This window comes from Clarias gariepinus, chromosome 3, assembly GCF_024256425.1.
Source record: "Clarias gariepinus isolate MV-2021 ecotype Netherlands chromosome 3, CGAR_prim_01v2, whole genome shotgun sequence".
Taxonomy (NCBI): domain Eukaryota; kingdom Metazoa; phylum Chordata; class Actinopteri; order Siluriformes; family Clariidae; genus Clarias; species Clarias gariepinus.
The window spans coordinates 19,126,814-19,153,652 of NC_071102.1; the positions used below are offsets into that span (position 1 = coordinate 19,126,814).

General features: G+C 40.9%; 1 protein-coding gene across 1 annotated transcript in view; it reads left to right on the plus strand.

Moving 5' to 3' along the window:
• tmem170b (transmembrane protein 170B) overlaps window positions 1-26,839 on the plus strand; it is a 47,841-nt gene that overhangs the window by 14,730 nt on the left and 6,272 nt on the right. The window contains exons 2-3 of the mRNA XM_053491351.1: window positions 17,588-17,659; window positions 17,757-17,928. Of these exons, the coding sequence (XP_053347326.1) occupies window positions 17,588-17,659; window positions 17,757-17,928 (244 nt within the window). The remainder of the gene's footprint in view (window positions 1-17,587; window positions 17,660-17,756; window positions 17,929-26,839) is intronic.

Genomic DNA, 26,839 nt, shown 5'->3' on the forward strand with positions numbered 1-26,839 from the left:
TGCTGGCATGATCTGCCATCCTGTGAGGAGAGACCAGTGTGTGTGTGTGTGTGTGTGTGTGTATTTTGTGTGGTTATGTTGGTCTTTTTTCGTCTCCGCTCTCCTCTCAGCTTCTTGCTGCCTCAAGAGAACAGAATGTTCTTTAGATTCTTTTTAAACCCCACGGAGCAGATCTCTGACCGCTCTCTCTCTCTCTCTCTCTCCTTTTCCTTTTCTCTAACTCTCTATCTGTCTCTCTTTAAATTTATTAAAACATACAACAAAGCTGTTTTCTGATACCCAAAGCTTTTGCTATCACGGTAAGGACATTCCATTATACGTCTTGTTTCAGTAAGGATTCCTCTGAGCAGAATCTGAGATTTAATCCCCAACAGGATATAAACCTGCCCAGACAAATGAAGCAGATAACTGAGGTACTCCAAACCTCACCAAAATAATAATAATAATAATAATAATAATAATAAATCCAAAGTCTCCAGAAGCCAGTGGAAACAGAGATGTTTGAGTGCTGGACCTGATGACAAGAGCGAAAAACCGAAGCGAAGTGCAGTGCTGCCAAGGCCCTGGCACTGCTGAGACACCCCTCCTGGGGCACTTCACTGCTGCTCAGGGAGGCAGGATGTACATTACAGGGCGATTTCGAGCGGATAAGCCCCTGAGTGCCATGAGCACTGAAATGCTCCCGTGTAAGTGATCTCTGTGTGGTGGAAATAAAACACACAAAAACACCAGCTCTGTGTTTCACTGTCTGAATCATTATGGCCTGAGGGGCTCAGTGTGTGTGTGTGTGTGTGTGTGTGTGTGTGTGTGTGTTTATACAATCCAACACTGCAACCTTTACGGGGCCCATGGTGTGTATGTGTGTGTGTGTGTGTGTGTGTGTGGTAATGAAACATAATTCAACCTATAACTGACATCCATGCAGTGTGTGTGTGTGTGTGTGTGTGTGTGTGTCTGAGAGAGAGAGAAACAGTTGGAACTGCTGAGGGTACAAGGCTCGTGTTTTTAAACCTTCATGCATAAAATCTGTCAAATCGGTATAAGACAGCGAGTCGCAGTTATGTCATCTTGTACTGTATAACCTGTATTATATAAGACATTATATAACCTATAACACATTATGTAACCTTATTTATCAGGATTTATAGCATTATATTTCTTACCTTTTCTCCTAAAACCCACACTCACCGCTGTTCACCCAAACACACAGCAAGTTTCATAGCAAACATTCCATATTTACTGTTTCAAAACACATACTGAGTTCATTTCCTACACACACACACACACACACAAACACACACACACACACACACACACACACACACACACACACATCGAAGCAATCCCTTTCCTTTATCCTTCAAAACAAAGATTAAAAACAGAAAGAGTATAAGATCTGGGTAAATAAAAAGAAACTGTGTGTGTGTGTGTGTGTGTGTGTGTGTGTTAGTGATGAGAAGTGAGTGTGAGTAACCACGTACCCCTGAGATCCCTTGAAGCTGAGTGGAAAAGCTATTTTTAGGCGCGAGGGAGAGAAGTTAGTTCAGTACTCAGTACGATGGCCTGAATTAAATCCCCCTGTGGAATCCGTGACATGACTGAGCGCTTCTTGAGTTCAGCCATGAAAATAAATCATAACACTGAAATCATGACTGGCTTTCCTGTGTGTCAGTGTCGAGTTTATCACGAGTTTGAGGGTCGCAACGCTGCCAGAACCTGAGACTGAAAAAACACCTCGACACCCTGCAGCTGAAACACGGGATACACCTTACACACTTACAGAACTGAAACGGTCAGAATGTACAGTACACACCGACCCTGTGTGTGTGTGTGCGTGTGTGTGATTCTAACTAAACTTGATTTTTCTAAAGTTTCAATTCTTTAAAGCAACATTTAAAGACCCAGAGGAGAAAAGTAAGTGCACCCTATAATTCAGTAACATGTAGAAACACTTCAGCACTTCATCAGTCTCTGGAGAAATGTTGTTCCACTCTTCTTTCCAACATCACTGCAGTTCATGGAGGTTTGATTGCACTTGTTTATGCACAGATCATTCCACAACATCTCCATGGGGTTGAGGTCTGGAATTTGACCTGATCATTTTCACACCTTCATTTGATCATTTTGTCCCTTTTAGTCTTTCAGCTGTACAGACTGCCTCGTTGTCTCGGTGACTCCATGTTCCCCTGGCTGCAAAACCTGCCAAAATCACCAGCCCTCCAGCACGACGCTTCACAGATGGTACGAGGTGTTTGTGGTGGTATGTTATGTTTGGCTTTCTACATGATGACCAAACATCTCCAGCTTGGTCTCGTCGGTTCACAGAACACTGTTCCAGAACTTCCAAATTATTTTTGGGTTATCTATTTTTCTAGCCGCCTTTCCATGAAAGCTATACTTGTTCCATTTGATTCTGTCTGTCATAATTCTTTCATGAACATAAACATTTATTATGCGTCCTGAGGCCTGAAAGTTACGTAATATACAGTAGTACTTGTGTTTTCATTATGTGACTGATCTGACTTTGGATGGACTTTGCTGAGACTTTAAATAATTTGCTGTCCATTAAATAATTTGTACACACTCCTTTTCTCTGTAGAATGATGAATTCTAAATTATTTGGCCTTATGATCCCTCTCAGTTCGAAATGCATCAACATTTGATTCAATGAGGTCATGACTAATCTGCTTCCTTCTTGGCATGATGTAGTCACACCTTGAATGCTGTAGAACTTTAAGCGCAAATAACAAAGCTGTCATTCATACCTGCCATGATTCTTAGGTTCTTTGAGGCAACACATTTTAGACTTAAAAAGCTGAGAGTGTTTCTGAGCCCAACAATACAAATCAAATTGTATGATTTGCAGTGAAATGCTTATAAGACACGTCATAATAGACCAAAAGGGTCACTCAGCTATCACAGAGTGAGATATTTAGTGCTTTAAAGGGCTGGTCATCTGATCATGTAGTGACAATATACTAACTATTGTTTTATATTGAGGTTTCTCTTTTACTTGATATAAGTTATCTTTCATAACTGAAATGTTAAGGCACACAAGATTAAGCTAAATTTGCTCTTACAAAGGCTCTTGTGCAAAAGCTGCAAAGAGGCAGGATGGTAGGGGTTTGACTATACACAATAGAAACTAAATTAAAATAGTAACTGATACCAACTTTCCTAAGCAGTATATTCAATAAATATAATATTTACACTGTAGTTTAAGTGTCACTGCTTTTGAAGATATGTTCAAACAACAACAGTTGGTTACATAGATACCTGTTATTATAATTATAATTATAATAATAATAATTATTATTATTGTTGTTGTTGTTTATTTTGTTTGCATGCATATGAAAACTGCAATTGTAAAGTTTGCCACTAACTGGGTGCTGTATCTCTGACTAGTAAATAAATTAGCTCCAGGAATCCCTTTCTTTAATTCCAGTTTGATCTGACTTTAAATTGAATTTAATTCGATTTTAAGCAGCCGAAAAAAGTCACGTAAGAGCCTTAAACAGCCTTTCTTACGGTTTTGGCTTCTTACATTACCCTGAAAACATCGTGGCATGACCTCACCCTGCCACCTCTCCTCCAGATTTCTATGATGATGTAGTGAGGAGAGCAAGGTCTCATCTTTCTTTGTTCCCTAAGTGGGTGTGGAGCCTTTCATGAGAATCTCAGACTGTATTTACTTTCCAGCCCCTGAGAGAGTTGAGGTATATATGATACGCAGGTGTGTAGAGCGTGTACGAGCAGGTACTGTATGTATTAACTGGGCTTCCATCCTTTCATCCTTCCACACAATTGAACATGTGCTCAGGCTCAGCTCTCATTAAAGCTCTAAACACTGTGAACACCTGACAATCTGAGCATCAGGAACGGTTACTCACCAAGCGCTGTGCGCAGTGTTCCCTGCAGGCTTTCAGTTCCTGTTTCAGTTTGTTATATGTTGAAAATTTAATCACTCCTGAATAAACTGAATTGATGAACTAATACAGGAGGATGCTCCTTTTTCAGGCGTGTTAGCTGTGCTGACTGTCATCCACATGACGAAAGATTCATTTATAATTTCTGACTTTACACTGACCTTGTATATTTTATAAAAATTACATTTCAAAATAACTGAAGTTGATTTAACTTACGTTACTTGGCAGTCGGAGTAATCAGCCTTCAGTATGCATAATCAAAAATATAATTATTCTGGCAAAAGGAAAGTTGCAAGGGTTCAGAAAGTCAGTCAATGATATCTTGTTTGGTGGAGCTGCTCGTAGAAGAGACAGATCAATGAGAACGTCCGCTGTCCACTGGGCAGGACGTGTGAGGAGAGACGTAGGAGTCCAAGCACAGCATGACTTCATGATGAATTGACTCGATGTCCGTGATCATTTTCTTTACATGCTTGAACTATAGCTTAGTCTGCGCTTGACATGATGACCGGACAAAATCAGGAAGTGTACCAAGGATGTGGAACAGCAATAACCTGAAACCACAAATAAGCTTCCTCTAAACAAATACCAAAAACCCACACATCTCTAAAGGTCTGTGACTGTCCTTGGCTGTTCATTAGTTTGTAATTCATTCATCATAGTTAATGTAAAAATTACCTGTGGTGTGGAGCAGGAAAAAGTCCTCCAGTCCACAATCTTCAATTATTATTATTATTTTGGACGGCATGCATCACTCTGTGAGATACGCTTTTAGTGCAGCTGGAGTGATCTTAGACAAGCGTACTGTAGTCTTTACCTGCGTCTCTCTCTCTCTCTCACACTCACACACACACACACACACAGTTATACATGTTTAAGTATGTATTTTTTGATTGATTGATTTATGCAACTCTCCACCCGCATGTCTCTTATATATCCAGTCTACACCCTGAGCCAGTGTAAATGTTTGGCCTCGGCCGCACCTTATTAATGCAGGGTAACATTCGGGTGTGGCCCACTGCTGCTCCTCTCACAGGAAAACGTGAAAAAGGGTTAATGACTGCTGTCGCACTGCTCATCTCTCACTTTTTTCCTTAAAAGTAAAGCTTAGTTCTGACTGTTTTTTTTTAAATGATTACTTCCTTGATTGACTTCTGTTGAAATATATAAAATAGCACTGGGTACATTAGGCGACCGCTAGCGCCTTCTGGGAAGCATGCCTGTGTGTCACAGCTTATTTAATGCACATTTAGTAATGCAAGTTGTTTTTTTGGGGGAGGGGGGTGGGGCTGGGTCGGGTAGAACTGTTCCCACTAAAGTGTTTACGTGATGCAGTTTTATTCTGAATTGATCATTATTCAGATTAGTATCCTATCAATATGGGCCAACATTTCTAAAAAATGTTTTTAGCACCTTGTTGAATCAATGCCATGTAGAATTAAGGCAGTTCTGAAGGTGACTACACCTACTACTACGACTACTGTAGATCACAGCAGATTTAAGGCCACACACCAATGCACTTCTGGTTCAATTTAGCCTATGCAGGAGGTGATGCTATGTGTGTGTGTGTGAATCTGGTTTCTTTGCTAATATCAGATTAGACTAGCCCTCACTCCAGCAGCTACTGACCAGGCCATAAGTCAGGGTCTAATGGTTAATATTATTTACATGATAAATAATTATTAGGATTAGACAGAAGCAAGTCGGCTTTTATTGTCATTTCAACCATATACGGTTTAGTACACAGTAACACGAAACAACGTTCCTCCAGGAACAAGGTGCTACACAGAAACAGAAACAGTCCTATACAGAAAGAGAGAAAATAAAGTGCATGTGCAAATGTGCAAACAAGAGCGACACTGACAGAGTGTTGACAACACGACACGTTTCAACACTCTGTGGTAATGAGTTGAGGTTGTGGAATAAGAAACAGTCAACATTTCCTGGTAGATAGCAGCAAAGATAGAAAAGAGAAGAGTTTTTTGTGCAAATAACAAATAACCGTAGCTCTTATTAGCCTCATCTATTCAATGCCAGTCCTGAAGGCATCTGTTCACCCAGAGGAACCCACGTACCAGCCACCATGATGCCAGGGAATGATGGGTGGTGTGTGATCTCGGACTCGAGTGCACTTTCACAATGACCCTCGCCCTGAGGAATGCGACAGCTCACACATTATGATGTGTTCAGGACTTATGTATGAGAAGGTCTTTTATTACTATTTTCAGCTTCAGTGCCATTTTTTTGCTAAATGATATCTCACTTACTCATCATCTAAACCTTTTTATCCTGTTTACAGGGTCATGGGGGGTGTGGAGCCTATCACAGGAGACTTAGGGCACGATGCGAGGTACACCTACCTGTAGGATGGAGTGCCAATCCATCACAGGGCACACACACACTACACGCAATTTTGGAACGACAATTAGCCAAACCTGCATGTCTTTGGTTTGTGAGAGGAAACCCACCAAGCACAGGGACAACGTGCAAACTCCATGTACACAGACTTGGGGTTGGGAATTGAACCCAGGAGACATTATCCACACATGGAGAAAACCTGGAACAGTGATGAACCTTCTCAGGAGTGAGCGGCCGAACAAAATTTCTCCAAGAGAACAACGACACGTCATCGAGGAGCTTATAAAAAAAACAACAGAACTTTATCTAAAGACCTGCAGGCCTCACTCGCCTCAGTTAAACTCAGTGTTCATGATTCAACAATAAGTAAGAGACTGGGGGACAAAAATGGCATCAATGAGAGAGTTCCCAGGTGAAAGATACTGTTAATAAAAACGCAGAGGCTCGTCTCACTTTTACCAAAAAATCATCTTGATTATCCCCTAAGACTTTTGGGCAAATATTCTGTAGACTGATGAGACGATTTTGGAAGGTGTGTGTCCTGTTACTAACACAGTGTTTCATAAAAGGACATCATACGAACAGTCACACATGGTGGTGGTATTGTGATGGTTAGGGTTAGGGATAGGGTTAGTCATCCAGCTTCAGGACCTAGACGACTCGCCATAAAAAAAATGAAACCATAAATTCTAAGCTCTATCAGAAAATCCTGAAGGAGAATGTCCGGCCAACAGGTCGTGACCTCAGGCTCAAGCTCACTTGGGTTATACAGGAGCACTGCGATTCAAAATACACCATAAACTACACCACTAAATAGCTAAAAAAAAATTATAATAATAATTAAGGTTTTGGAGTGGTCTAGTCAAAGTCCAGACTAAAATCTGATTGAGATGGTGTGGTGTGACCATAAACAGGCCTTTCATGCCCAAAATCCCTTCAATGTGGCTAAATTTAAACAAGACTGCAACAAAGAGCGGGCCAAAATTTCTCCACAGCGAAATTAAAGACTCAGTGTCAGTGATCACAAACTCTTGATTGCAGTTATTGCCGCCAAGGGTTTGGGGACAATTACTTTTTTACACAGGGCCAAGCAGGTTAACAGCTTTAAAATTTAAAAGTTAATAAAATTGTCATTTAATAAATGCATTTTGTATTTACTCGGTTAAATATAAAAATTTGTTTGATTATCTCAATAATTTAAGTGTAACAAATATGCAAAAAAAAGATAAAATAAAAAACAGGACAGCACAAATTACCCAAACGTCAGTGCTGGCCACGATACAAAGGCACCAGATCAGGCAGCGCACCACAGCCCAGTGTACATGCCCAAGGCCCCCGACTCGCCGTCCCACAATCTACAGTACACAAAGGATCTGCTGCCAGTGACCTCGTGCCAGACAAGACGGGTCAAACCTGTCCCGGTGGCACATGGGGAATTCAAAACCTAGGCGGTTTAGGCTAGGCTGTTAATGGGTTTAATGTTATGGGAGTGCATTCACTGGCAGTCTCCACCAGGGGCTAGCACTCAGTACTCTCACTGCTGAGACCCGCATTCACTTTAAAAAACATGTTTCAGTTAATAAATAAACACAATTTATATTGTGGTTTTGAAGTTGTATTTGCAGACTTGTGGCAGGTTCCGCGTTATCCCTATCACATGTAGTGAACACTGGGCAAATGTCATTCTATCAAATTAACTTTAACTTTTAAAAACCTAACACTAAGATCTGTAAAATTCCTGCTGGGTGGAGTGCCCTGAAAGCTGAAAGTGTTCAAACAACATACAGATAAATCCATAGAGGGCGCGCTCCATTCAGACAGACCTGCTGTTACAGCATCGTTACAGTCTTTACCTCACTTCACCTTCACTTCACTTTTCATCTCATCCTTTGAGGTCTTTATTTCCCAGCTGGAGGAGGACAGGAAGATGAAAGAGCAGCAAAACCAGCATAAAGAGAAAGAATAAAGAGGAGTTAAAGTGAACAGGAGAGGAGATAGAGGAGACTGCTTTGATGGATCATTGAGTGGATTTTTAAGGTTTATATTTCTTTCAGAAACACGTTGGTCTAGATTACATTCATCTGCTCCACCTGCTGATACTGACACCAGCTTTAGTCCTTCAGTCCTTTAGTTAGTCCTAATCTCACCTCCATCTCTATACACTACCTGGAACAGATCCTCACCCTGCATGTTAACACTGCTCACTGTTAAAACTCCTTACAGGAACAACACAAACCACAGCACAGACGACACAACACACATCACACACATACACACTTAAAGCATACTCTGATTTTTAGTTAAAAGTCCCTTAATGGGTATTTCTCGTGAGTTTCTCTCTCTCTCTCTCTCTCTCTCACACACACACACACACACGCACGCACACACGCACACACACACACACGCACACACACACACGCAGTCACCAGGTAACAGGACCAGGCCTGGCTTGGCTCAAGCCTTCTGTCACTCTAATCAGCACAGACGAAACGTAATCACAGGCTCCTGTTTCATCTCCTCTGGTACGTAATGCTGAGAGAAGCCCCGCCTCCCTGGCTGTGTGTACGTGGGTGTCAGGAGCGCTTGTTTGATGTGGCTGTCATTTTCCCTTCCTGTCCCAGCTGAAGACGATCCAAAGCCCATCTCTGTGCCGTGAGTCAGCAGGCTGTGGTCCTTCTACCATATCATTAGAGGAGCAGAGAACTCTTCACCAGAGAACAGTGCACACACACACACACACACACACACACTACAATTAACAGAACTGGATTTAAATTTAACCAGTAATCAACCCGTGTTGTTCATCAGGGACGATCTGATCATTCTGATTCACACACATTCACATCTCATACACACTTCAATATTTTTCCTTTGATTCTGTAAAGCTGCTTTGCAACATTAACCATTAATAAAAGCGCTCCACTGAGAGCCCAATCACAGTAACTATAACATCTGTCTCCAGGGATCGGATCACAAGCAGTAGATACAGATGTGAACAAATGCAGCTCATATCACCTTTACATCAGGTGTGTGAGATCAGCAATGTGTCCCGATCCCTGACTGTTCTGTATGTGTGGACATCACATGAGGCCCTCCAGTGGCTCTCTGCAGTACAGTTAGTAACCCCGCCCTTTTCCGGGCGCAGGGTCACATGTTACACGGCACCAAAGGAGTACTCAAGGGCCCAATGGTGGCAACTTGACGGTGCTGGGGCTCAAACCACTGACCTTCTGATCAGTAACTCAGAGCCTTAACACACTGAGACATCGCCTCCCCATCAGTTTAATTAGTTTTCTTATGCATAAACCTACACACACACACACACCCACACACACACACACACACACACACACACACACACACACACACACACACACACACACACACAAACATTTTGTATCAGGTAACAAAATTCCCGTTTAAACACTCATATAAACTGTTTCTGAATAAATCCATTCAAATCCAGGTTCATAAATGAGGCCATAAACCAGACCATGAAATTAACGCCCATAAAACCTGCCCCAGTGTGAAACCTGCCCCAGTGTGTCTGAAGTCACCCTGGGCAGGTAAATCCCATTTTATTTGTATTGTTCCATCCTCTATGACGTTACCTTTGCGTGATTACTGATCGTAATGATTGAAAACATGATTATTTAGAAGAGAGGAGTAAAATTCTTAACAGCTGCAACCTGACGTTAAATTAGGAAATTACAGCAGCTGTGTGTGTGTGTGTGTGTGTGTGTGTGTGTGTGTGTGTGTGTGAGGTCATGCTGGACTGGTTGTGTGGACTCTCCTCCTGATGATTGTGATCACGCGTGGTCTGTGGGAACAGGTATATTTCTCCCAGTCCACGTGTGATCAGACAACCTGAGACAGATGAAGTTCCCTCAGAGTCTGGACAATGTGAGTTAAAGCAGGTTGGTGAAGACACACACACACGCACACACAAACACACACGCACGCACACACACGTTGTTCTACAGAAAGAGTAGATAAAAACATCCTACAACTGATTATATCCACTATTTAAAGCTCTAATGTCCGACATCAGTGTAACTTCAGAAGAGCATCTGTTCCCATGTGCAGTTGGAGCGCTCCGTCTGATCTTCTGTCCTGGAGCTCAAAGCATGGCGGTACGCCTCTGAAGCCCAAATGATGGCATTTAAACCTGGCTCTGTCTCCGACACGTGGAAAATGAGAGCAGCATGCAGAATGAGACAGGGATTGGGTTTGTGTGGTTCCGGTGAGTTCCGTTCCCCTGAGTCACACCAAAGCTTCGCTGGTTCCCGTAACACCGCTTTGGGTTACAGACATGACATATAGTACTGGGAGGGTTGTGTTATGAGTCACTACAGAGCAGTTATTATTCTGTGTGTGTGTGTGTGTGTGTGTGTGTGTTAAAGGTCCACACACAGAGGTGTAGTAGAGTTGATTACTTGGAGTGAAGAGTGAATGAAACTCTACTCTATTCAGATATGAGGATCATAAAGGTGAAGGAAATTTAAACCTGAGTCACATTGCAGGTACACACACACATACACACACACCTCAAGCACCATTCATTCCCCATATTTACATTTAGTCATTTGGCAGACATTCTTATTCAGAGTGACTTACATTTTTATCTCACTATACATCTAAGCAGTTAAGGGTCTTGCTCAAGGGCCCAACAGTGGCAACTTGGTGGTTGTGGGGTTTGAACCTGGGATCTTCCAAACCGTAGTCCAATGACACACATAACCAGCATAACCCTCAGCATATTAAACCCCAGTAGAATGTTTCCGGACTGGTCAGTGATCTAATCCCCTCGACATTTATATCCTACATTGTTGTTATTAATGTACTTCAGATGAACATGGGGTGATATTCAGATGCCTTACTGTACATGTGATCCAGACTTGTTATGGGACAGATGGCATCCTTTACAACAGCATCCCCTTGTGGATAAAAAACATCTCACACACTATTAACATACTGTACTGTACACGTCCATGCCTTTTTTTATTAAAGTTATTAATACATTTTGTTTTTATTCGTCTGATTTCAGTGCAGTAGCTCTAATTTATCTTTCCACAGTGCTGTAATATGTGTAGTTAAACTTTACACAATCGTATAGTGTGTGTGTGTGTGTGTGTGTGTGTGTGTGTGTGTGTGTGTGTGTGTGTGTGTCAGACAGCAGTAGGAGTGATAATGAAACTACGTACTGTATACAACAATTCCAGTGAAAATGATAACACAGTTGAGAACGAGGCGTTTCCCTTCACTGTGTGTGTGTGTGTGTGCTCAGAGTGTACACACAAATAAAAATACAGTGTGTGTGTGTGTGTGTCATATCCAGGAATATGTCATTAGAAGGAATTTAGGAAATAGTGAAGTCACGGTCTCCATTCTGCAGGCGGCTCCGTGACCTCGCTCTTATGCCTTGGCATTTAATTAGTTTTAAATCACACTTTCATTTTCTACACACATTTGGCCTATTTGTCTAGAATAAAAACCTCTCAGACACTCCTAATTAAGATGAATATGGTGCCCCCTGTAGGTGTGGATGGCAGGCCTAATGTGAGCAAATGAAATGTGTAAATACTGATTTTTAAGATTTTTGCAGGGTGTTTTGGTAAAGAAAGGATAAAAAGCTAAGAAATATTTATATTTAATCTTAAAATCATATGTGTGATAGTTTAACTTCATTCTGTCGCCTCACTGTGCGAAGCTCAGATTCATTTAGTGTTATTTTGTGGTTTGTCCAAACGCTGCATTATTTATGTGTAAATCATTTGAAGATTTTTAAGAAGGTTGAACATCCGCATCATAACCATCGACTCGATTGGCTTTAGGCTTTATGATCAGAAACTTTTATATTAAGATTACTCTGTGTGTGTATTCTAATATTTTTTGAGATACTGGAATTTTTTGAAAGCCATAATCATCTAAATTAAACAAACACACACAGGGGAATCACCAGAGAGCGGACAGTCCGATATCACGATACCCCGTGCTGATTCAGTTTGTATTGTGATTCTACAGTCGTGGCTAAAAGTTTTGAGAATTACATAAATATTGGAAATTGGAAAAGTTGCTGCTTAAGTTTTTATAACAGCAATTTGCATATACTCCAGAATGTTATGAAGAGTAATCAGATGAATTGCATAGTCCTTCTTTGCCATGAAAATTAACCTAATCCCAAAAAAAACTTTCCACTGCATTTCATTGCTGCCATTAAATGACCTGCTGAGATAATTTCAGTAATCGTCTTGTTAACTCAGGTGAGAATGTTGACGAGCCCAAGGCTGGAGATCATTATGTCAGGCTGATTAGGTTAGAATGGCAGACTTGACATGTTAAAAAGAGGGTAAAGCTTGAAATCATTGTTCTTCCATTGTTAAACATGGTGACCTGCAAAGAAACGTGTGCAGCCATCATTGCATTGCATAAAAATGGCTTCACAGGCAAGGATATTGTGGCTACTAAGATTGCACCTAAATCAAAGATTTATAGGATCATCAAGAACAAGGAAAGAGGTTAAATTTTTGTTAAGAACGCTTTAGGGTGTCCAAGAAAGTCCAGCAAGCGCCAGGATCGTCTCCTAAAGAGGATTCAGCTGCGGGATCGGAGTGCCACCAGTGCAGAGCTTGCTCAGGAATGGCAGCAGGCAGGTGTGAGCGCATCTGCACGCACAGTGAGGCAAAGACTTTTGGAAGATGGTCTGGTGTCAAGAAGGGCAGCAAAGAAGACACTTCTCTCCAAAAAAAAAAAAACCCCACCAGGGACAGATTGATCTTCTGCAGAAAGTATGGTGAATGGAATGATGAGGACTGGGTAAAAGTCGTATTCTCCGATGAAGCCTCTTTCCGATTGTTTGGGGCATCTGGAAAAAGGCTTGTCCGGAGAAGAAAAGGTGAGCGCTACTATCAGTCCTGTGTCATGCCAATAGTAAAGCATCCTGAGACCATGTGTGGGGTTGTTTCTCATCCAAGGGAGTGGGCTCACTCACAATTTTACGCCAAAACACAGCCATGAATAAAGAATGGTACCAAAACACCCTCAAACAGTAACTTCTTCCAACAATCCAACAACAGTTTGGTGTAGAACAATGCATTTTCCAGCACGATGGAGCACCGTGCCATAAGGCAAAAGTGATAAACTAAGTTGCTCAGGGACCCAAACTTTGAAATTTTGGGTCCATGGCCTGGAAACTCCCAGATCTTAATCCCATTGAGAACTTGTGGTCAATCCTCAAGGGGCGGGTGGACAAACAAAAACCCACTAATTCTGACAAACTCCAAGAAGTGATTATGAAAGAATAGGTTGCTATCAGTCAGGATTTGGCCCAGAAGTTGATTGAGAGCATGCCCAGTCGAATTGCAGAGGTCCTGAAAAAGAAGGGCCAACACTGCAAATACTGACTCTTTGCATAAATGTCATGTAATTGTCGATAAAAGCCTTTGAAACTTCTGAAGTGCTTGTAATTTTATTTCAGTACATCACAGAAACAACTGAAACAAAGATCTACAGTGGTGTGAAAAACTATTTGCCCCCGGCCTGATTTCTTATTCTTTTGCATGTTTGTCACACTTAAATGTTTCTGATTATCAAACACATTTAACTATTAGTCAAAGATAACACAAGTAAACACAAAATGCAGTTTTTAAATGATGGTTTTTATTATTTAGGAAGAAAAAAAATCCAAACCTACATGCCCTGTGTGAAAAAGTAATTGCCCCTGAACCTAATAACTGGTTGGGCCACCCTTAGCAGCAATAACTGCAATCAAGCGTTTGCGATAACTTGCAACGAGTCTTTTACGGCACTTTGGAGGAATTTTGGCCCACTCATCTTTGCAGAATTGTTGTGGTTTTCTAGCATGAACCGCCTTTTTAAGGTCATGCCACAACATCTCAATAGGATTCAGGTCAGGACTTTGACTAGGCCACTCCAAAGTCTTCATTTTGTTTTTCTTCAGCCATTCAGAGGTGGATTTGCTGGTGTGTTTTGGGTCATTGTCCTGCTGCAGCACCCAAGATTGCTTCAGCTTGGCATCCAACAGATGGCCGGACATTCTCCTTCAGGATTTTTTGGCAGACAGTAGAATTCATGGTTCCATCTATCACAGCAAGCCTTCCAGGTCCTGAAGCAGCAAAACAGCCCCAGACCATCACACTACTACCACCATCTTTTACTGTTAGTATGATGTTCTTTTTCTGAAATGCTGTGTTCCTTTTACGCCAGATGTAACGGGACACGCACCTTCCAAAAAGTTCAACTTTTGTCTCGTCGGTCCACAAGGTATTTTCCCAAAAGTCTGGGCAATCATTGAGATGTTTTTTAGCAAAATGGAGACGAACCTTAATGTTCTTTTTGCTTAAAAGTGGTTTGCGCCTTGGAAATCTGCCATGCAGGCCGTTTTTGCCCAGTCTCTTTCTTATGGTGGAGTCGTGAACACTGACCTTAATTGAGGCAAGTGAGGCCTGCAGTTCTTTAGATGTTGTCCTGGGGTCTTTTGTGGCCTCTCGGATGAGTTGTCTCTGCGCTCTTGGGGTAATTTTGCTCGGCCGGCCACTCCTAGGTTCACCACTGTTCCATGTTTTTGCCATTTGTGGATAATGGCTCTCACTGTGGTTCGCTGGAGTCCCAAAGCTTTAAAAATGGCTTTATAACCTTTACCAGACTGATAGATCTCAATTACTTTTGTTCTCATTTGTTCCTGAATTTCTTTGGATCTTGGCATGATGTCTAGCTTTTGAGGTGCTTTTGGTCTACTTCTCTGTGTCAGGTAGCTCCTATTTAAGTGATTTCTTGATTGAAACAGGTGTGGCAGTAATCAGGCCTGGGGGTGACTACAGAAATTGAACTCAGGTGTGATAAACCACAGTTAAGTTATTTTTTAACAAGGGGGGCAATCACTTTTTCACACAGGGCCATGTAGATTTGGAGTTTTTTTTCCTCCCTTAATAACGTAAACCTTCATTTAAAAACTGCATTTTGTGTCCAATTATGTTATCTTTGACAAATAGTTAACGGTTTTTGATGAGCAGAAATATTTAAGTGTGACAAACATGCAAAAGAATAAGAAATTAGTTTTTCACACCACTGTAAAAGAAGTTTAGCAGCAAACTTTGTGTAAACTAATATTTGTTTCATTCTCAAAACTTTTGGCCACGACTGTATAAGTATCATAATTTTGAAAAATGTTGTTAATTCTCTCTATATATTGAACATAATTGCAATTCTAAGCATCCTCAGTAAAAAATTCGCTCCTACCACACAGGATGCTGTGCTGCCTGCCATTGTGTAAATAGTTTAAAGCACCACCTGTAGGATAATAGAGGAACTGCAACATTTTCACCTCAAATGCAAACATAAAGTTTATTAATAATTAAAAAAAAAATAATAATAATAATAACTAGAGAGGTACATTTCCTGAAGAAAATGTGAGTGGTGCTTGCCGTGGCGAAACTCTGACCCTCCATATCTCTACGACAATGGGATCTTGATAGCAACATGCTAATATAGCTAGCATCAAGCTAGCACCATGCTAATCAGCTAAACATCATGCTAATTACACTAGCATGATGCTAGGACCATTCTATACATGTGATTAGCGAAAAGTTAGCGTAATGCTAGCGACATGCTAATAGCGTTAGCATCATGCTAGCGATGTGCTGATGAAATTAGCATAAAGTTAGAAACATGCTAATTTTGTTAGCATCATGCTAGCAAAATGCTAATCGCGTTAGCATCATGCTAACACCATGCTAATGAGGGTGCTAGGGGGCGTGGCTCATGAGCATGATGATAAATGCAAAAGAGTGTCTCTACGACAGTCAGATCCACAGTTAAATCAATGTTAAGTCTGTAGGTGGTTAATTGCCCCCTGCGGGGGCAATTAACCGCCCACCCCTTATAAAAGTCATAGCACCCCATTCCCGTATAAGCCGCACGATTTGACACCTCACTCATGGGTCTATGACAAACGGTGCGGGACTAGTTACGCGCCAAACTTTTGTACGGAAGAATTTTGCAAGATAACAATAGTGATGCTTTGCAAGCACCACTAATAATTGTAGGGTCAGTGTGGAGATACATGAAATGCCACACAAAGTATACATATACATATATATATAAATATACATGATACATAACTGAGTTGATTTTTCCCCATCTCTAACAATTAGCCTAATCTGCATGTCTTTGGACTGTGGAAGGAAACCCGAATACCTGGAGGAAACCTACCATGCAGAGAACATGCAACCTAAAACACACACATAGACCCCAGGGCGGGAGCCGAATCTGGAACCAGGAGGTACAAGACCACTCGGGTGTATGTATGTGTTAGTGTGTTTAAATAGGGGTCGGGGTACAGTAGCTCAGTGATAAAGGCATTGGACTACGGTTTGGAAGATCCCAAATTCAAATCCCATGACCACCATGTTACCGCTGTTGGGCCCTTGAGCACGGCGCTTAAGCCTCAACTGCTCAGATGTATAATGAGATTAAAACATGTAAGTCACTCTGGGTAAGGGTCTATGTCTGAATGTAGAAAGTGAGTTTTTTTTTTTTTTGAATTAAAAGAAATCTATTTTTAAATGAATTTATACGTTTGTGGTTTGTACAGCATCTCCTGTGCACAGTACCGGGGAAGAATTTCAGTTTAAATTCATTTAAGAATTGTGTGTACTAATACACACACATACTAATGTGTTTTCTGATCTAGATTTTAATCCTCGTGTAATGGCACATTTAGAAAAGAAAAAAAGAGCAGAACTGGTCTGTCCATGTATTATACACTGAGGGAGACATTGATGGGACACAACATAACTCATGGTCTATATTAAACTGTAAGACAGATCATCACTCTTACTATAAATGAAGTGACTCATGTAATGGACTGTCCTGATGTCCTGTCCTGCAGTGTGCTGGAGCATGTGGAGTTTGGGTGGACACAGTGATGGAGACTGTGATGGGACAGGACAGAGGGGGTGATGGGACAAAATTTCAATTAGAGTATTACATCCAGATTTTAGTAAAGCTGCTTCACTGTCTGATGTTAAAGCGCTGGATGTTCTCAGGATTGGTGTGTGTGTGTGTGTGTGTGTGTGTGTCTTACATCACCGTATTAGGATTTTTTTTTTATTTACTGGTGAGTTTGATACCGAGTTTAATGAGTTTAATCTTTAACCCAGTGTTCTGATGTTCGGATCCACCTCTTGTGATCCCGTTATTGATTTACTCTTTTTATTTGATCTTCAATCCTAACGGCTCTGCCTGCACGTGCACTGCGCCTTTAAGCGCGCGGATGTGCGCAGACGGAGGAGACGGAGCGCGCGCTGCGCAGACATCATGGCCCCCGCGCCGCCGCCGGTCCTCTGTCTCGCTCTGTCTCGCTCTGTCTCTCCTCTCTGCCGCCATGAGCCTCACCGCCGGTGTCTCTCCGCCAGCTCGCAGCAGGTCCTCTCCGGTATCAGAGGGGGGTAGAGGTGCCCATGCCAGCCCCGTGTCTCCGCCCACAGCACCGGCCAGCCGTTAGACAGACAGGGCGCGAGCGGCGGCGGAGCGATGAGCGCGGACTCCTCTATTAATCTGTCCGTGCAGCGCGTGCTCAGTCTGTGGGTCCAGGGCACCGAGCCCACACTGCAGCACTTCACAGGTACAGGACACTCAGACCACTGCATGCGCTCCACCCCCACCATCGCTCCATGCGCTCCATCCCTCCCTCCGGTCTCCTCTCCGCGCGTGCAGGGAGTGCCGGTTAATGAAGTGCCGCGCGCCCATTTTTAATGAAATGTTATCTCCCCAAATCTCCCCCTGCATGCCGCTTCCCTAGGGATGTCTCCTCCTCTGTGTCTTCTCTATGTCTCCTCCTCTGTGTCTTGTCATGCTGAATGTCTCCTGCTCACTGTCTCCTGCATGTCTCACCCTTAATGTCTTCTCCTGCATGCCACTTCCTGTTGCATATCTCCTTCCCTATGTTTCCTCCTCAATGTCTCCTCCTGCTGCATGTCTCTCTGCAAAAACATGTGCTATATTTGTTCACAGTAGCCTTTGTACAGTAAGGTGTTCTTGTAAGTGTGTGTGTGTGTGTGTGTGTGATTTTGGCCCAGTGCTAACCACATGGTGATTAATGAACATTTGCATGGTTGAGTGAATGCTTGCGGTGCTGCAGGACAACACTGAACACAGGAGGTTCAGTGCCTGTGGAAGTGTGTCGCTTTCCCTCAGTCCTGCACTAAGCTACACATCAGGGTCGCCAGATCCGTTCCATTATTTTGGGCCTTTAAGGTTCAAACTTAAGTATGTACTGTAGTAATAAATAAAACACAGTAAAGTTCTAATCAAAGGTGGCCACAAAAACCTATAACGTTGCTGTAGAGTTAAAAGTTGCTTTAGTTTAATCACTTTTAAAAGACTTACTATTAACTAGGAACCATCTCTGTATGATAATAATAATAATAATAATAATAATAATAATTTTGGTCAAACTTTGACAGGTATGGGCTAGATTGTTGTTTTGTAACCTTTGTAAAATGTGTAACTCTCATATACTCTAGGTTCATTACATAAAAAAATGAAAATCCATTAGAATATTTCCAAAGATCAATCAAAAATAGATTTACCATACATTTTATGGGTTATACGGTTATTTTAATTTAAGTACTTAATACTTGGTTGGGGCTTATTAAGCATGAATTACTGCATTAGTGAGGCATGGCATGGAGGGTGTTGATGATCATCTTGACAACTGAACTAGACTGAAAAATACACAATATTTATACACAGTATAAACAGTAATTTACTTAAACTCCATTTAAATATTCTAATATTTTGAGATACTGGATTTTTCTCAGATATTGGCCCCGCCCTGTGCATGTTTATGGTCTTCTGCCCGTTTTTTTTGTCAGACATGAGTGAAACTGAGTAGAGTTTGATGCAGCGTCTCCTGATGTGAACAGCTGGAGTCCAGCTTCCACACTCACTCTTCTGGGGAAAGCTGGAACACGTGAGATGTATTCCTCTGTGCATGCAGTGCAGTCCTAGTAGCTGCGCAGTTCTGTTGGAGTATCTCTGTGGACAGTTCCTTATATAGTATACGTTATGTATATTGCATGGGACAGGATATGAGTCAGAGTGGAGAGAGCCGAACCACAAAACACGTTACAGTGGAGCTTTGGATTGTGAGTAACTCGGTCTGCAAGTGTTTTGCAAGATAAGTAAAATTTAAAAATACATTTTAACTTAATAAACGAATGAGGTCTTGATGTTCGAATAGTACGCATGCACTTTGTCTGCCAAGCATCATGTAATCACACCTGGTTCTTCTCTCTCTCGCGGTGTGGGATTGTGGGTAATCGTCTCCCATGCGTGGTCTCAGTGCACATGCATCACTTGTATAGTCAACATCGGTGCGCACATGTACTGTTTACTATAACACTGGGACCATGTGTGTGTGCGTACATACTGTTCTTTAGTAACTGTACTGCAACAACGACCTGCGGGAAGAAAAAGGTTAAAAAGGCTGTAGCAGTGCGAGAGATCAATCTGTTTAGAGGAGAGGTTCCGGTAGTATGTGTGTGTGTGTGTGTGTGTGTGCGCGCAATTGTGTAAATCCCCCCCATCGTCTCACTCATGCAAGCTACGATTTAAAGGTAAAGTGCAGGTTAGTTAGTTTTATTTTTACTTTATATTTTGTACTAATTATTTTTATATTAATATTTTGGGTTGTGGAACAAATCATCTGAGTTACAAGCACACTTTTAAAACAAATTTAACTGTAACTGAGGATCACACACGCTTGTAAACAGTGTAGGGGGAAATGTACCTGAACCGCTGCTCCTGCTCTGGAGTACACCTCTCTTGCGTGATGTATCACATGGTGGGCGTGGTCATCTGTAGCTGTCTAATTGGCTAATAAATGTTTACCAGCTATGTGTCTACTCCAAAAATATAGTCTAGATATTGCTCAGTCAAAACAACAAAATGCAGCAGCTTGTAGTTTAGTCACGTTCACATACACCCTCCATCAACAGTATAAATAATTTACTGTATTTTTATCTTCAGTAGAATATTTTATTTTTCCATTGTTGTACTAGTGAGTGATTGACAGACAGCTTTAACACACTCAACTGCAAAAAAAATCATGTAGGTAGAATGTCTTAAATGTGAGTAAAGTCAACTGATAGTTTGATATTTTTGTTTGTTTTAAAGCAAGTCCAAGATTAGTTTGAATATTTATAGATATTTTACTTATTCTAGGTGTTATAATTAATATAATAAAAAAATATATATATATACATATATATATATATTTTATAGAAATGCACATAATGAGTCAAACAGGGACGTTCCCATTACACAGCACAATGCGACACCCGAGCCACAGTACAGTACTGCTGTCGGTCTCGTGATCAGTGAAGCAACACAGAAGTCAGATAGAGCCGTATAATTCCAAGGGGATGAAATGATTAATACAGAGTTTTAGATTTACACCGACACAAACACCACTACAGGCCAATTAATGAACTGTGATAAAACACTGCAGTAATTTCATGCAAAGGTCAGAGTCTTACCGCGGTAAAAACAAGTGCCATAATTCATAGGGTTTTAACTAAAGCATCCTGCTACATTACAGCACTACATCCACTCACGCTCACTTAACTTATGACCTGAGGATTAAATAGCAAAGCACTGAGCTTCGAAAAAGTGATTCAAAAGTACAAAGAAGGAGGAAGAAAGATTTCAGGAATAATCACTGATTTAATAACATCATAGTTAGGGATTTTCATAATTATTATAAATTATTTTATGTTAAAATTAACTATATAAACATGGTCTCTATTTTAATGGTGTGTTGACGTCTGATCACATCCATAACATTACTTTATTGAGAATAATTTAATCCAAAAAACAAACAAACATTCAAGTTCATTCGAGTCTCTTTCGTTTAGCTGTTTTTAAAATTCACACAGTTTGTAGAAAAGCTTTACTCTCATAAAACGTTCTCAGTTTAATGTCTATTCCATAACAATAATAAAGTGCTGTATACAGTACATCCAGAAAGTATTCACAGCGCATCACTTTTTTCACAGCTTTATTCTAAAATGGATTAAAAAAAAAAAAATTCCCTCAGAAAACACACACAACACCCCATAATGACAACATGAAAAAAGTTTGAGAAAACACTAGGACTCTCAGACCATTAAAAAACAAAATTCGCAGGTTTGATGAGACTCTCTGGCCACTGTGCTCATTGGGACCTTCGAAGCAGCAGAAATTTTTCTGTAACCTTCCCCAGATTTGTGCCTCGAGACAATCCTGTCTCTGAGGTCTACAGACCTTATACCACTATAGCACTGTTATTTCAGCCAAAGTGAAAATATGAACTAATCCCAGTAAAAATATTCACTTTATCTTTTCTAATTAATATCTATTGGTGCAGGTGTTTGTTTACACTGAGACAGTAGCGCATTAGTAGATTATTTTAAAGTAGATTATTAAATCCCACACATAACTGTTTATAACATCACTTTTACTCACCATTTAGATTTCACTGATGGTGCAGATTAAACTTCAGGCAGAGATCTGAGGACTGCAGGAGATTCAGTCAATTCTGTCCAGACAGTTCTGGACAGACAGACAGATAGACAGACAGGCCCTCCAGTGTAGGAATTAACCCTTTTTTGTGCTTACTGTAAAATAGAAATGCTTTCTGACATTATTATCTATAGGATTTCCTCAACAACAAATTACTCCAAATTTACATTACAAACGCCACGCCCTGACCCTTCTTATGGTTTTATCCTGAGTTATTTCTCTAAATGTTCATCATATTGTTTCTGTTGTTCCGCTGACTGAGAGTCTCTCGATGTTGTTGAGGAATTAATGGAGTGATTTGTCTGTATTTTCTTTGCTGAACTCCTACGCTAATGTAGCATGTCAGGAGAGTGAAGAGGATAAAATAACACACACACACACACACACACACACACACACACACACACACTTACATCAAGCATGGCTTTGTTGACTGTGACTCACACTAACACTCCAGAATAATAATAAAACACATTTGTAATGTCCATTTAATAAAGCCTTTATTAAAACAAGAGGAATTAATTTATCAAGCTTAAAGCTAGGATGATGTTTATGTAACCCTAAACTTATGTGTGTGATTTCACCCAACGGTGCTGTTTAAACATACCAAGATTAATCCAAACTTACTGCGTCTCTAAATGTAGAGTCAGATATTAATTAAAAGAGAGATTTTCGTTAATTCAATTCAATTCAATTTTATTTGTATAGCACGTTTACCAATTGGCATTGTCCGAAAACAGCTTTACACAATCAAAAGAATTATTTAAGTTTGTATGGAATTTGAATGTGTATAAATCAAAATGGTCAGATAGTCCCTGGTGAGCAAGCCGAGGGCGACAGTGGCAAGGAAAAACTCCCTGAGATGGTAATAGGAAGAAACCTTGAGAGGAACCAGACTCAACAGGGAACCCATCCTCATTTGGGTGAAACAGAAAACAGGAATTGATCTGCATTTATACAGTGTGTTAGTTGGCAGGCAGTTCAGCTATAACAGTTGATAGTAATTGATGTTAATATGGAGTCCAGTTAGTTATTGAAAACTCAGGTAGACTTGTATGAAGTTCCAGTCCTGAACTATCGAACGGTCAAGTCTCAGAGAAACAGTTGCCAACACCAGTCGAGGCCAGAACCGTCTTCTAGGTAGAAAGAACCATCCCCAGACACCAGACGCATCCCAAAGAGACACACGGGGCATCCATGTGACAAGATCTCCAACCAGTAGCGGGGCACCAGGATGGGTCAGACAGGTCCGGAGGGCAGAGGGAGTCTGGATCACTGGCAACTCGGGAACGACATGTGTAGCTCGACAGAGAGAGGGAAGGAGAGAGAGGAAAGAGGAGAGATACCAGTTAGGTCTGGTCACAGTCATATAATGTATAAGGTGAATGTATATTTAGTGTAGAGTGCAAGCAGAGACCCGGCAGGACTAACTATAACAGCATAACTAAAAAGGGAGAACCAGAAGGAAACACAGACATGAGGGCTTCCTGAGATGTAAAGCAACCAATCACCTCACCGTCAACAAACCTGAGTGATCAATAAGAGTGGGGAGAACCGCATCTAAACATACCAGTTCACCATAATACTCTACGTCCATGAGTCCCCCAGATCTGCTCCTTTACCTATAGCAAATCTATTTATAAAAACGCTTGGCTAAATAAATAGGTTTTTAGCCTGGACTTAAACACTGAGACTGTGTCTGAATCCCGAACACTATTTGGAAGACTATACCATAATTTTGGGGCTTTGTAAGAAAAAGCTCTGCCCCCAGCTGTAGTTTTCATAATATGTGGTACTGACAAGCAGCCTGCATCCTTTGATCGAAGTAGGCGTGGCGGATCGTGAGACACTAGCGGTTCGCACAGATTCTGCGGCACGAGACCATTTAATGCTTTATATGTCAAGAGTAGTATTTTAAAATCAATGTGAAATTTCACAGGGAGCCAATGAAGTGAAGATAAGATAGGTGTGATGTGCTCGTATCTTCTGGTTCTAGTGAGGACTCTCGCTGCTGCATTCTGGACTAGCTGAAGCTTATTTATGCATCTAGTTAAACAAACAACCAGTAAGGCATTACAATAGTCCAACCTAGAGGTGATAAAAGCATGAACTAGTTTTTCTGCATCGTTTAGTGACAGTATATTTATTATCTTGGCAATATTTCTAAGGTGAAAGAATGCTATCCTGGTAACATTATTTACATGAGCTTCAAATGAAAGGCTGAAATTTATAATCACACCGAGGTCTTTTACTGTTGCACTCGAAGGAACAGAAAGGCCATCTAAAGTTACAGAGTGATCTAGAATCTTACTTCCAGCTGTATGCAGTCCTATGAATAGGTAACTTAACTTAATTCTGTTCTCCATATTCATTTATCAAGTTCATGTTTATTTGTCATGTGCATGTCAACACAGGGCTAACAATACAATGAAATGTTTAGGACGAGAAGAGCCAGTCAACTTGTATGTGTGTATATGTGAGTGAGTGTGTGTGTGTGTGTGTGTGTGTGTACATGCATAAGTGTGTTTATTATTTCACATACTGTACATTAAAATATACATGATTTACATTAAGATTGTATTGCACAATGTTCATAAATAAATTGAAGGTGTCACTGTGCAGTCTTTCCTTTAAAGGGGTCATACGGGCCTACATGCACTTTTTTAAGCTGTTTGGACTAAACTGTGTGTTAGGAGAGTGTGTACACAACCACTCTACGATGATAAAGAGCCGCCCAGTGGTTTTCTTTTCATTTATTACAATAACATGCCCCTTCTGAAATCAGGCCAATCGCAAATGCCTATCGATGTGACGCCACACCACAAGAGGACGCTCCTACACTAGTTGATTGACACTGGTGTTTTAGCAAAGACCCGCCCCGAGTGAGAAGAAGCTGTCGGCCATTGTTTTTTCGCCGCTGGAGCAAAATGAAGCCTAAGCGAGTGTTGTGTACAGTTGTTGGGTGTAAAAGCGAACACAGCGGTGTTCATTCACTACCGACATCTGAGCTGCTGAGGACGCAGTGACTGAATTTAGTTTTTAGTTTTAGCGTCCCCGCCGATTTACCTAAATGCGTTCATGTTTGCACTAATCATTTTTCACCAGACTGCTTTAAAAAAAGGCGGGTCAATATAAAGCAGGTTTTACTAGGAAGCTGCTCCTAAAAAATGGATCTGTACTAACGCTTCGTGTTTCTGCTTCATCTTCACCAGGCTCAGTGAGTAATTTATTTTTCTATGAATCTTTGCAGATTGCCTTTTCTAATAATCACGATGAATGCGGAGTGTAAGTTAACTTATACTCTCATAGAACATGGTTATGGCCTCTTCTCTATGTACATCCGTCTCTATATAATCCCTAATCGCCCGTTTATAATAAACAATGCATTAAGGTGATTGTCTAGTTGCAAACTGTGTACGTAGTCGGAAAACTATATTATGCTTACCTTTGTTACGTTAGATGGTTTATAACGATGTCTGTCGAAGATTAAGAAGTCATGTAAACACATCAGTAAACACATCGCGTCCGTATCTCTCTCAGTAAGCTTCTCCGCTTTTGTTGTTGTTGCTCGCGGCAGCGCAACAGCCCGTTAATTCATGCCCATGCAGTGATGAGAAAGACAAATCGAGTCGATGCATGTTCGTTCTTTTAATTTCTGCATTGTCAGGCGATATTACAAACCCGGGTGGGTTCCGTACTCAAATCAGACCAAAAACTACTTAAGAAAACAGGCTCAGGCTCTATATTCTAGCATTTTTCAGTTTGAACTGCATTACCCACAAAGCCCGCACTGGACTGCATTGCCCGCACTGGACTACACTTCCGTGGCTATACCCCACGTGTTTTGTGAAGACACGCCCCACAGAACTGGGGGGCGGGCTCAGCAGAGATTATAAGCATTTAAAGGAGCATGTACTGAAACAGGTTGCTGGGAACAAAGCTAGTTTTTAACAGTTAAAAGTAGTGTTTTCTTTACACAACCATTGAGAATTTTTTATTAAATATATTACAAACTTTTCATTAGGACCCTAAAGATCATATTAACATTTATTGAAAAGTGGGTGAGAGTGGTATGTGTGTATAAGGCGATAGCATCAGTACCACAGTCTAAAGTATCAGATAATAAAAGCTGTGTAAAATAAATGTTTGTTGTTGTGATTACACAGTGGAGGTTAAAGAGCTTTGACTGTTTACTAGCAGCGTGATCAGAGAGATATGAGATTCTGGCAATGGCATTTCCTGTTTTGTTTCGTTTTTTGTATATCAAATTCTCCTCCTTCTGCTTTTTTCCTTTCATACATCACATTTATTCCCTTGAACGAGACCAGTTTTACAGAGGTTGTAACGCTCAGTACACTGCTCAGGCATCACAGCAGACCCGGAGCAGGTGTGTGTGCCTTCACACAGTATTTAAATGGTAAATCTTTAAGTTTGTGTTCTAGATGAACTCATTAAAGCTGATAGTCAAACACTAACTTTGTTAAACCCCACATTTGCCCCAGATGGTTATAACTCCAGCACACACCCAGGAAATTAACAGATCAGCAGTTAATTATGTACTATATTTGTTAAAGAACACTTATTACATGTATTACGGATAATTTAATATATCTACACCATAAATGTTACAATATAGTTAATTTATATTTATGCTGCTGCATTCTGGACTAACTGAACTTGAGCTTGTTTTTGCACCTAGTTAAACAACCAGACAGTAAGGCGATAGTCCAACCTAGAGGTGATAAAAGCATGAACTAGTCTTTCTGCATCGTTTAGCGACAATATATTTTTTATTTTGGCAATATTTCTGAGGTGAAAGAATGCTATCCTGGTAATATTATCTATTGTACATTCAGTTTCAAATAAAAGACCATCATCATACAGGATGAAATAAAAAGGCCATTCTAGCTGCATGTACTTTCAGCTTAGTACCAGTACTTCTGTCTGGTCAGGATTAAGCAGAGGAAAAT